The following is a 13,125-nucleotide window of genomic DNA, read 5'->3' on the forward strand; positions in this document are numbered from 1 at the left end:
CATCAAAATTTATTTTAAAATATACCATTAACTTCATGAGACCTCAATCAAAATACATTAGAAAGGTTGTTGGGAAATGTTAATAATTTTTGAATTTATAACGGTTCACAGAACAATCAGACTACATAACATAATAGTTTTTTCCATTTTCCCTCCCATAAGAACTTAATTGAATAGAAAACCAAGGGATTGTGTTTGAGTTATTCAAGATTAATTCCAGTGCATGACCAGGAATAACCTAATTATAATAAAGTAATGAGCATAAATGACCAAATTTGAAATTATCCCATACAAGGCTCTTATCTCAAATAATTCAATTACACTACCCCTAGTGTCAGTTTGAGACATAGGGATTTGAATCCTGGTCATGGCAAACAGTTTTTTAAGACATGCGTAAAATTTAACCATAATTGAAAGTAATACTAATCACATGCAAATTTTTCAAAAGGTATTGAAGCAATTGGTAAATCGTTACAGATATATTGCAGGTCAATAGAAAATTATTAAGGTGCAAAAACAGTGTATGAAGTTCACAAAATGACTTACCTTCGATTAAAAATTCCACAACATCTAATCCAGTTTCCCTTAGACCAAATTTTAATAATTTTTCGGCTGCATCAAACGTGTCTGGAACACGAGAGACACATTCTTTCAAAACCCACAACCGCTTAGTAACCTTGCCCTGAAATAATAGAGACCTTGTGATAAATCTTTAACATTATGAGGCCCAGCCCAAAGGATACTTTGACCAGCAAATGTTCACTTTAAGGTGACTCAGCCTTAGCACTGCTCAGCTTTTAGGGTTACGACCCTCAGAAAAGCGTCACAAGTTCCACTCTTCCTTTAACAATATATCGCATTGGGCTTGATATTGGCTTATTCGGGCTTCTGTTGGAGTTTTGGGCTATCTATGGCAATCTCTTTAGGACAGATCTGGCAAATCACTGTGCGCTCTGGCCTTTCTACGTAGATGTTATGACAAAGGAATTTTTCAAGGCCAGACATTTTAGGCACGACACTCAGTCCTTGAGGAATACAACACAGTTAGGTGTCAAAACCTCAGAGGAGATGGATCAACTGACCCAGGAAGTTACCCAAGATACCTTCATGAGCTTTTATGTAGTAACAAAAAAAGGAACTTGTTAGAACTGGGTTAAGGAAAGCACAATATCACTCAATTAGCATTATGCTGAATACATAGCTTGGAATTAAAATATATTCTCTGCCAAAGCATGCGTTTGATTTTAATTTCCTACATTCTCATTCAAAATGACTGCTCAATCTCAGGGATAAATCCAATTTACTTACCAAATAATCATGTATTGTGGCTAATGTCACGTTACTATTTCTCCACTGCCTTTGGTACACAAGATCACAATCCAAATTATATGCCTGAGCTAGAGCTAATGCCTCTCCATATTCCTCGTTATCAAGCTGCAATGAAAAATTGAGATAACATTCACAAGCTTAATCTTAATGGTAACTCTAAAAATATTTAATAACAATCAAAAAGCTTTACCCCTGGTTTAAGTGATACAGATCTCACAACAGCTAAGTACAAACAGTTTAACAAAGATTCATAACTACTCATAATATTTTATAATTGGTTTGAAAGTAATTCAGCAAATAAAAACACACCATGAAGTGAACTAAAACTATGGAAGGGATTGGTTTCATTTACAGAATAATTTTTTCTAGTTTATATTTTCTATCTATCTATTTTTCCCACACAGCAATTTTCATTTGCAATAGCGGCTTACTTTTCTAGCATAAAGCTCTTCAGGAGTCGTACTTTTCAATCCGAGTAGCCTGTATATTCTACGGACTAACTTTGGTCTCTTTCTTTTGGGTCTGAACTGCTCACTATCTGTAACCCAATATAATCCAGTTTTAATCAAACTAGTTCCTTTTTTGATCAATGACCCATCTTCATCTTCACTGCTTTCCTATAAAAAGAAGAACATATTTTTAAATATTTAAAAATGCATTATCATGGTTGCCTTAACTTTTATTTTAAGCCCAACTTTGCACAAGATGTGTATGCTTGACCAACCAACTGGACTTGCATATCAATGCCACATAAAATGTTCAATCTTTTTCAAATGTATAATGATTATATAAGGTAAACCTGATGATGATTAAATATTGATAAACAAAATCATTCAAATACACCAACATTCAACACATTACAACCACAAATCTAGGTCAACATTTTTTTCTCAAAAAAAAAAAAGGACTATCATTCACAGGAAAAACTTGTTCTTGCATTAGACATTGGACAAAAAAAAAAAAACATTACAAGAATTAGAAGCGAAAGTTTGGATTATCTGTGTTTTTTTATTATTCGTGCCAACTCTCCCAATAATTAGCCAATATAACTAGGAGTTTACAGTACTAGAAAATCAGAGAAGACTCGGCAATAAAACATGACTGTTAATAATGCACAATCACATGTACCTGACGTAATCCCTGTGGATGGAAACAGACTAGCTTTATGAAATGTTGGACCACTACAGTAGAAAATCCTATAAGCCTTCCACAAGGAGGAAAATAAGTTGTTTTATGGTAGGAAATGGTGCACAAGGGAGAATATATGAGGATAAGAAAGGGAGAATCCGTGATTGCAGGTGGAATTAGGGAAGTCATACACAGATAATAAAGAACAATAAACAGTACCACATATGATTAAGGCTCTACTGTAGAATAATTTCCAAGGACTGAAACTATTAGCATATGAACTTACAGCGCTATAAGATAACTCTTCCCAATTGTGCTCATCTTCTATCAGCCTTTTTTTGATTGAAGAGACAGTACACACACACTCCAAGCCCAGAAAACCTTTGTCACACATTGCTGATACTCTAGGTTGACCATCAAAGAACTCTGGCAGATCCCCCAACAAATTCTGAAGATTATCAATGGAACAAACACTAATGGAACCAGAGTACCTGGCAATAATTATCGCCTGTGAAGAGAAAATTCAACATAAATTGAAGGAAAACTTTCATTGAAATCTCAAGATGCTGAACCCAAATGAACTCTTAGTTAACATTATAAGAGGCAAGCGTCATAGCACTAACCTGTTCAGACCACCAATTGACATCCACAGGATGAAATAGTATACTTTCACTGACTGAAAAGGTGTTGCCTCTTCTTTGATTAGGAAAGTGGCTGTTTTTAACATCATAATTATGCTGATCACTCAACTCCCAATATCTGTACAGTCTGAAATGACCACGGGAGAAAAATACATATTAAATATGAGAAAATTTTATACTAATTCAATGTCGGAAACATATTTTGAGGCTTCACAGAAATTTACCTCATTGACGGCAGCTGCCAAATTGAGATACTGCCAGATGTGTGTAAACATACCATTAACTGCCCTTGTGGAGAAACCTTTATCTTAAAAATGTCACTCTGAAAGAAACAGTAATGATAAGATGTTAGTAACACATAATCATTTTTAATTTTCCAAGAACCTTACAAGAAGATTTAGTACTCATCACAAAAAAGTACAGTAGATTTATGAATAAAATTAAAAGAATCATGCAGGAAAATAGTACATATTCAATTGACGGAATAAATTTTTATAACTTAAGTAGTTTATGCACAATATTTGAAAGTTAGATTATAATAAAGGATATTTATAATATTTGAAAAGAGTAAAAGAAATTGGCACTTAAATAGTACCCAATAAATATTCATTGACAAAATAGTATTAAAATTTATCCTGGAGGAAAATTTTCACTTTTTTTTAAGGACACAATTGAGTCAATAGTTTTTGTACTTTCCAGAGTTTGCTGTCAATCCTGATACCCATTTTGCATGAGCTCAGCTATTTCCCATAAATCCTCACAAAATTACTATGTATACTTTATACATTTCTCGTTTCCAAACAGTGCAGATCAACGTTACCAGCAAAAAGATTTTGGTTTTGTCACATAAAACATTATTATTGATAGAGAATCAAAGCATTGGTGGGATATTTAAGTCTTTGAAAATAGGCTTTGATGAAGCATCATAATGTTTTCTAGCCATAATTCTTATAGTATGTTTTTTTAAGGCAAAATGTTTGATCATGATATGATGAGGCCCAATTAATATTATTATACAATATATAAGTGAATGAAATTCATCATATCACTGATTAAGCGGTACATTTATGTGAAAAGAGGTTCTAAGACTATTGCATGGAGGAAAGACAAAAATTTCAGAACAAATTATTATCATGAAGACTATATTATCTACTTACATCTGAGTCCTAAAGGAAAGCAAAGGAAAATAATCGGATTTCTATTAATGCACAATCGGCAACTACCAACAGTATTGTTAAATTAATAATATTAAACAGAATTAACACTAGGAATTTAGTAAAAAAATTGCAAAACTATATACCAAATATCAAAAGCATGCCCAAAACTATGCATACCATGTTGCAGTAAAAACATGAAAAACTAAAAAAAAAATCACTTGAGCATGACTTTCATATCCAAAAATTTTCTCAAAATTTTACTACATTAATCGAACATGTATAAAACAACATGTATATTTTGATTGAGCTCAAATGTCTACATTTATTGTGTATTTTGTACATTCGTAAAGGGAACTTGCTCTCTACATAAAACTATTACCTTCCCGAGTGCATTTATATGAGTAAGAATACGAGAAGGTCAAAGAATATGTCTCCTTGTAGGAATATCCTTAACTTAACTTTGTGAACAAATCATACTTAACCTGTTTCTTTCTAAACATATGAGGAATCCAAGACCAAACTTTACTCTGGATGACATGGTGTGATCCATCATCATCTTCATCCATTGTAGACTTGGAGAGTTTATAATAAGGGTAGTCATTTAGCAAACGCCAAGCAGATATACCCATTTTACTGCCTTGATCCTGCACAAAATACACACAAAGAGATTTAAATTCACCAGCATCAGATTCACATATATTTTATTCCAACACTGATTAAACAAAACACAAATTGAAATTGATTAATTAGTTATTACATTTATTGAAATTAATCTCAGCTAAAAATCCTCGCATACTTTCCTCATCTCTCAATCTTACATCGTGCGGAAAGTAATTGCATTAGATAATTCCATAAAAATGAGGTCACTCAAAAGATAAAAAAATACAAACCTGAGGTTGACCAACATCTAAGATATTACTGGATCCAACAACATAGAGCAAATTGTGTGCAGGGTGATACACAACATCTGTAACACCGCCAATATATGATCTAGAAAATGAATAAGTATGGTACTCCTGGTATCCATCCATGGGGCTCACCAAATAGCTTTTCAAAATGCCAGTTATATCCACAGTAATCAGTTCATATGACCTTTAACACAAAAAAAAAGTTTTTCATTAATTGATCTACCACACTTAACAAGTATTTTACAGAAAACTAAATAAGTTTATATAACAAGAAGAACCTTAGTAGCTACATATATTTACTTCACACTCCATGTAAAAAGATCATATAAAAAAATTAATGTGTTGAAAGAATAAATAGATCCCGATGCTTTATTGAATGGGTTATTCGATAAGGTTATTTTCGAGGCTTTTTAGATTTCAGGGCAGTTTCAAGGAACAAATTCATTGACTAGACAGTAGAACCATAATACATTATTAAATGTTATGAGATGTGAAATTCTCACTTTTCATCGTATTTTTTCTTACAATATTGCTATTTTCTATTACATTTTATCTGGTTTTCAAGAGCCAGAATAGTGTCATCAGATGAGAATCATGGAGCAGGCATTGAACAATGCAAAGCAGAAGATTAATGACTGCTGATGATGAGGATGATAGCCTCAATTCACTGCTTTACACATTATTAACCGCAATAGAATGAATTCATGAGCACCAATGGCCTTAGCAGCCCACACACTCATATAACCCAAATCTATGAATCCATGAATCGAATCTAAACATGTTTTCTCCGCCAGACCTATTCACTAGATTTTAACATTTTCAGATATCTTATGGTTTCCCATCCTAAAATAATACAGCTCACTAAATACATGTTTCAACCATGAAATTTCATTTGAATAGGAGTGGGTACAGCTCATGCCACAGACCAGTTCTCCTTCTTCAGCTACCTTGCACTTCAAAGCTCTGAGCTACTATGGGGAGGGGGAATCCCAAGGTTTCTCCTGGGATTTGAAACAAGAACCCTTCAGTCAGAAAAGATTCGTGGGCGATGAAACGGTGGACTTGGAAGGTTGATGGCCATTTTAAGGGGCTCAAAAGTCCTTACCTTAAACAGCATATTATAGTACTGGGCTGAAAGAGGACTGTTGAGAAATATAAATATCTTCCTCATATTTTAGTTTCTTTGTTAGGTCCAGTGCTTCCTAAAGCCTAAACTGTTCTAAGGATTGGTTCCTTGGATCTGCATGACCTTGAAAACTTTGACAAGGGGCAAGAAATGGCAACACAATGAGATTTCTTACAGGATACACAAGTCATAATTCCATAAGTACTTACCATTTTGGACTTTTCACTCGAATGTCCAAGAATATTAGACTGACAAAGGAATGCTTTGTGTCAGAAAATATCACTTGTTCATTGTATTTTTTCTGAAAATAAAAAAATAAAGAGGATATTTGTTTAAAAATTACCATTATTGGCAATATATACATGTAATCAACTAAAAGTTCTTAACGGAAAAAAATCAAGATGCAACCAAGAAGAAGTACTGGAATAATATTTGTGATCTGTCAATTTGTACTGACATAAAATTAGATGACACACTAGAAAATAACCAAACATAATAGCAACTTACTGGATATATGTTAAAGATATTGCTACCCAGGAGATCATAGAATCCAACAACACCATTGCTATGTGCGCAGGCTAGCATACTGCAATCTGGGCTCCATTCTAGTTTCCTCCATTGAGGGTAGGGATCCTTAAAAACTTTTGATAGAAAAGAAATATTAATAGCATTTAAAAAAACATGAGTGAGAAGTAAAATAAATTAGATTGTCAACTCCAACAACAGAAATCATGATCTTCAACCTTCAGTGGCATAAAAATATCCTGGTATTTAAAACGTCAGGTAAATGCCCAAAATCATGCCATCTATGCCATGCCAAATGCTTGCATCCATGCCATGATTTTACGTGATATGAAAAGCATTTCATAACCCCTGGTTCAGACCTAATTTCAAAATTTAAAGTTTCAAAATATTGATTTCATGCATAAACAATCATATCCTACGAGAGAATAAACTTCTACAAAAATTATTTTGATGATTATTATACCAGAATTCTTCACAATGAAACGACTTCGACTGAGGGTATTTAAAACCATGTCAGAAATCTGCTGGGCGCTACATTATTGCCTATGCGCTACCCAATGCCCTTCATCGGTTCCGTCAAATAGTTTCATTCATAAACACTGACAACTGCTAGGCACGTATTTCTTGTGAATGCCTTAGAGACGAAACTATACCATAACCAATTCAGTCTTACAAGTTTTTCAACGAACTTACTGGCAGCTTTTCCCACGACGGAAGAATACTCATCCCTTGAAGTGCGTATTTCCAAAATGTCATTCTGCATGATTGCGACAACTTTCCCTTTTTGGCCAACAGCAAACTGCCAAGGTAGTTGTGAATTGATGAGCCTGTGGATTGAATCTGTAATTATTACCCGCAATAGCACACTTCTCTCCACGACGGCTGCGATGAGCACAAATGGGTAAATATAATAATTATCTGGTGTTCCATTTCAGATGTAGAATGACATTTAAGAAAGTCAAAATGATAACCTGAATACGCTATCATCATGGATCTCCTTGTAAGTGACAGATTGAAATATGCTCTTCAAGTAGCGTAATAACAATTCTACATTACTCTTCACATCATCTGACTGTTTACTGCATTTAAACTGAAAACAAAGTAGTTTCATTAGTATCCACTAACAACAACAGAAAACACAAACTTTATAGCCCAATAAAACGTAATTTGTAACAACAGAACTTACTTCTTGTTCCTCTTTCCATTCGCAATAAACTAATAATTCGTATAATATACAATTGTCCATGTCGGCGGACAGCTGGCACAAGAAAAACAGCCAACGTCCATCACAGTTTGCGGGTTTGCGCTTTAGACTTTCGCAATGCGTTTGTTTCTTCAGCCCCTGGCCAATGACGATTGTCATCTTTCTCTAAGGCGGCCTTCAAGCAGTTATAAGAAGACTTATCGATACCCTCGGACACGAAATGTAACGGTCTCTAAATAAGTGTGCGGTACGTACTACGGTATTCAAGGACCATGCCCTTGGTGTAAATCGTAATATATATGCTCGAAGACAGACAACTTGGTTCATTCATGATATTTTGTGGTCATAAACCTATCATCTGCTTTTAGATTAATGTGTCAATAGTTTTATGCGTGAGGAAGTTAAACCCGTAGGATTGGATAGATGCTTAAAGGTCGGTAAATACAAGCCTTTGACATTATAGACGTGGTTATGCCTCTTGGATATATTTCGTTAACAAATGAATCTCCAGCTGATATACATGCGGTCGCTGATGGATAAAATTCCTTTTCAACCCTTAAATTTCACCTGCTTTCATCCGATTTTATCACTTAATCTGACGACATCTGGTCTGCATTAGTGCTGGATTAGATCACATATCTGTCCACGTATTGTTTTCAACAGGTCTACTGCTATTCGTCAGAACTGAATTTGGCCATTGCTGGAATGTTTAACAGCAATTTCAGATGAATTGGATCTGGACTCTTATCGATCTTAATTAAGGAAGACTGTAAAAGCCTTTGCAACCATTGGATGTGAAACTGAAAGTGTAACAGAGAGTAAGGAAACTTTATAAAAAGTATAGGACTTACTTAAGAAAAAAATATTAACTGCAGTTAGTCTTGTGGCTAGATTTTATTTGTTTTCATACCACTAAAAACAGCTCGTGTTGGCCTTTACACCAGGGCTTTTGAGCAATTTTTAACAAATACACGTTCACTAACAATCATGCCCTGTATAGGGGCAACCTACCCAGGTGGGACTCCAACCTGCGACCTCTTGTTTGGCAGGTGAATACTTTACCCCCCATACAATCTTGGTGACAGGGGATTCATGGGGGTAAGAAGGTATTTTTCCCTATCAGTCAGGTGGGGAGGAGGAACTCGCATGGAAGGCATAGTGGCTCGTTATGTACAATCTCCTCTGGGGTAGCTTGAATATCCTCCTTGAGTGCAATATGGAAAGCGATGAGGATTGAAGGCTGAACATTCATCCAATGCTGTGTGTTGTGGTAGTCATCGAGGGCAGAAGTGATCCACCTTACCATTTACTACCAGGTAATGGGCTGATGTCTTCTGGTGAATTGCACTATCCATGCTGGAGAGGTGGCAGGTAAGTGCTATCTCAAATGGCCTGCCTTAGTATATATGTGGTAATTCGCTGGTGTGCGAAGCATGATAACCAATCAGAAGGAAGGCATGAGGCATGGAGATTTTCCCCCGTAAAGCAGTCTACAGGTGAGACAGTAGTGGTAACCACAGTAGATGGGGAGGAGACCAACAACTTGAATGCAGACATGGTCGAATCTCCTCCCAGGCAAGCTGAAAGCAGTGAGGGGTGAGGAGTTTCTATGATATGTGTGGCGGAGCTCTTAATTTCAAGCACTGTCACCAAGGCCCGGATAGCTCATTCGGTAGAGCATCAGACTTTTGATGAAATGCATATATTAAGGGCTTGTGGTCAGTGAATATCGTGAAAGTTCACACTTCTAACATGTGTGAAGTAGCGAACTCCACAGTAAATGGCTAATAGCTCCCTATCATATGGGCTATAATTCTTCTCTGCGGCATTGAGTATTAAGCAAGTGTATCGCTTGCCATCGCAATAAACGTGGTCGAATTTACTTTCCTTTACTTTATTGAAGTGAGGTTAATTACTGGAGTGCCCCAAACTCCCTTCAATATGTAATTTAGATTGCTAGCAGGTGGTGCAAGAATGAGCATACCTCTGGCAATCTTTTTACATTGACTGCCACACAAAACAAGATTCACTAACTTGGTTGTGGTTCTCACTCTGGGGTGTCTTAAGCTGTGTATTGGCGATGGGAGGTTGTCATTAGGTTTCACACGTCAATTGAACACCACACCCAGGGATTGGCACTTTCTTTAGTGGTAAATATGTTTGAGAGTTGACAAGAGAGGTCATTTCCTCATGGGTCTCCTGAGAATCGCACAACACTTCCAAAAAAGATGTCATGAGTGACCTCTGCTACACGACCGTGTCTGTTGAATAATGGCCCATCAGGTCAAGGCAGTGGAATTACCAGGGTGAGCACAAATTGGATTTTTGCTTGTACAAGATTGTCCAGAGTGAGGATGGCATATGTTGGAAGTAGCAAACTTCTCAGTAAATAGCCTATAACTCCATGTCATAGGGAGATTAATTCTCTCACAGGGCACTGAGTTTATTTGAAGAGAAACCTGATTTTTTCCAACTTGTGTCCATGAGCTGTTGTAGAAATACCCCCTGGGTAAAATCAGAGGCAGTGGGGTAGCCAGGAATTTCTTTCCGGGGTCCAAATCTAGGGCGGTAAATTAAAAAAAAGTGCTAAGTAGAGGGTTTTCAACTAATTTAAACCCTTTTCATAATCGAAACAACTTCATTTGTCAAATAAATCTTTTGTAAATCCATGATTTTTCAATATTTTGCTTTCTTTTATGAAGGAAAGAAATTGTTTTTATATTATGGGGGAGGGGGTCGAGACCCCTGGACCTCCCCCCTCGCAGTGCTGCTGATCAGAGTCATTAGTGAAGAGGCCCAGGAGCAGATAGGGTACATGGTAGATGAAGTGGGAGTTAGTCTCCATGTGTGAGTTCAGAAGATTGTCTTGTGGAAAGAAACCTTTTGTGTTACCCACAATCATTGTGAGTCGGTGGCATCTTTCCTGCCACAAGGATTTTCTCTGTCTTGGCAGCCTTGTCAGGGACTTGGGGCAAAAACCTTAACTAGGTGGTTGAGCTTCAAAGCTCCGCCACGATGAAGGTGGAGGTGTTTTCTGGGATATGGTACATTTTAATGGTGTACAGAATAAAAAAGTGTAGATCGAAGGGGAAATATGACATAAATGAGGAAAGGCAATGATTCTCAGGAGGAAACCAGAATAATCTTTGCAATGAGGAAGGTTTATCTCTAATAATACAGTCCAAATTTCAAGAATCTTCTAGTACTTCCTACATCCCTGTTATATAAAGCATCCATTGGTTCTTCGAATGAACCTTCTTCTCTGCATATTATACAATGACATTTTAGATGAATTTCCATGGAGTGGTGTACCTATTTTAATCCTTGATGGCCGAAGAGGAGTGAGTAGTGCTAGGCCTCCGCTTGAAGGGTGCCAAGTTAATTCAAACCCACCGGGAAAGCCTTCGGACACCATGATCCCATCCAAAATCCTCGTAGGGTGAGGCTGAATGAGTGATATTCACACATCAGGTGAGGTCCACTACCCGGGTCGAAGGCCTTTCCTAAAGCCAAACCAACTGTATGGTAGGATCATGGGATGCTGACTACCATGGACTATTTCTAGCCAGAAAAACACTTGGTTTAGGAATTTACCCATTATTGTAACTGAATGTTAAATAATTTCCAGTTTGAGTCAGAATACATCACAAGCGCATAATCCATAAAAATTTCCCTGTAGTACCTATCTCTATAGTTAATGAAGTCTAGTTATGAGACGATAAATAGTTTCAAACTAGGAATATAACTTATCCATACACATCGGCAATACATTTTGGCAGATAGCATCTGTACCCTATAAATATTTCTCAGGTAATTCATTAAAAAATATGAGATCCAATAAATGATGCGAGCAACATTGCACTCACTCCGCACAAATCCATTAAAAATATCTTCATTATCGTGGCTTTGGGAGTAACTTTCCTTTGAGTGAAGGCTGGAGTTCACTAAGGTATCGATCTGGCCACGGTCTTAGAAGGATCTGGCTAATTATGAGGTGAAAATGTGGGGTATTAATTGTTTCCAGTCAATAAATAAATGGACGAAAATTGGCCAAATAATTCGTTAATTAATTATCATGTCTTTGCCATAGTTTCATCGGGATCCAAGTTGTTTGGTTGGAAAACGGCAAATGCACTCACTGTGGGGAGTTTTATTATAACTGAAAATTCTCATCCTGAAAATTTGACGAGTGGATTGAGTAATATGAGGGGAAAAGTTGAGATTTTCTGTAAAACGCTATTGTTGACGGAGGATAAAAAACTTGACGCCATCTTGTTATTGTATTTCATGTCGTCTCGAGCGTGTATTTTGACAATTAAATGATCGATAAGAGATTTTTCTTGCTAAAGAACTATTTCTTTTAAAGATTAATGTTTGACGTTGGAACAGATAATCCAAAATCCTCGTAAACTATTTATTTATCTATCGAACGCCACAATCGATTCGATTGTCTTGTACATGAGTAGGTCATTCGTGGAAGGCGAATTCGCGTATTGGACCTGGGATGAGTGTCCCTCGGATCCTGAGCTAAATTAGACGTAGAAATGTTCGGAAACGCCCTAAAATATGTGCGTAATTTCCCTCTTAGAAGGTGTAGTGCATCATGCTCATACTTAGGTGACTTTGTAGGAGTCGCAAGTACCAAAAATTGCTCCTTCACTTCGCCTCAGATTCGAGGTTCGTTGTGTAATAGCAGGCATATTCACACATCTTTGCCACGTAATAAAACTGAAGGCAGACGTGAAATGCTTGCTTCCATGCCTGTGAAAGATGAGGGAACCGAAGGAGAAAGGTCATTTATTGTCGATGCTACGCTGAAGAGGTAAGTTGGTGTTAAATGTAGTTTGCTTTTAGTGCCTAAATCCTACTCTCAAAATGGCGTCCAATCGGCCCTTCTGGGGTATTTTAAGTTCCAATATGGCTGATTGGAGCTCAAGGGTGGGGTCTTTTTGTTTTGAAGAGTAGTATTTGCTCCTAGCATCTCTCTGTGTCATTCCTGTTTGAGTTAGTCTCTCTCCATGCCATATTTCGCAAATGCATTTTATAGACTTAAGGAACTTAAAATGAAGGTTTACCCTCTCATTGCGAGGATATCTAAGTTCTGCTT

The 13,125-nt window shown here is 36.6% G+C and overlaps 2 protein-coding genes across 5 annotated transcripts in view; one reads left to right on the forward strand and one right to left on the reverse strand.

Annotated features, from left to right (window-relative positions):
• LOC124169432 (neuroblastoma-amplified sequence-like) overlaps window positions 1-8,113 on the reverse strand; it is a 37,504-nt gene extending 29,391 nt beyond the window's left edge. Inside the window, exons 1-13 of the mRNA XM_046548027.1 lie at window positions 8,001-8,113; window positions 7,786-7,904; window positions 7,508-7,641; window positions 6,797-6,930; window positions 6,499-6,590; window positions 5,146-5,347; window positions 4,738-4,899; window positions 3,323-3,420; window positions 3,081-3,225; window positions 2,744-2,965; window positions 1,761-1,946; window positions 1,309-1,434; window positions 547-682 (exon numbers count right to left, since the gene is read on the reverse strand). Coding sequence (XP_046403983.1) covers window positions 547-682; window positions 1,309-1,434; window positions 1,761-1,946; window positions 2,744-2,965; window positions 3,081-3,225; window positions 3,323-3,420; window positions 4,738-4,899; window positions 5,146-5,347; window positions 6,499-6,590; window positions 6,797-6,930; window positions 7,508-7,641; window positions 7,786-7,904; window positions 8,001-8,060 — 1,816 coding nt within the window. The 5' untranslated portion in view covers window positions 8,061-8,113. The remainder of the gene's footprint in view (window positions 1-546; window positions 683-1,308; window positions 1,435-1,760; window positions 1,947-2,743; window positions 2,966-3,080; window positions 3,226-3,322; window positions 3,421-4,737; window positions 4,900-5,145; window positions 5,348-6,498; window positions 6,591-6,796; window positions 6,931-7,507; window positions 7,642-7,785; window positions 7,905-8,000) is intronic.
• Window positions 1-13,125, forward strand: part of LOC124169436 (28S ribosomal protein S11, mitochondrial) — a 119,875-nt gene that overhangs the window by 86,412 nt on the left and 20,338 nt on the right. Inside the window, exon 1 of one of the 4 annotated variants that reach the window (XM_046548040.1) lies at window positions 8,247-8,265. The exons of 1 other annotated variant lie outside the window; for it this stretch is intronic. Coding sequence is in view for 1 of the 3 variants with exons in the window: in XM_046548035.1 (XP_046403991.1) it covers window positions 12,563-12,840 (278 nt within the window). In the remaining 2 variants the exon portion in view is untranslated. Of the gene's footprint in view, window positions 1-8,246; window positions 8,266-12,348; window positions 12,841-13,125 lie in introns of those variants that run through there. 2 more of the 4 variants (XM_046548035.1, XM_046548039.1) reach the window with 2 other exon arrangements.

The sequence above is a fragment of the Ischnura elegans genome, chromosome 12 (assembly GCF_921293095.1).
Source record: "Ischnura elegans chromosome 12, ioIscEleg1.1, whole genome shotgun sequence".
Lineage (NCBI taxonomy): Eukaryota > Metazoa > Arthropoda > Insecta > Odonata > Coenagrionidae > Ischnura > Ischnura elegans.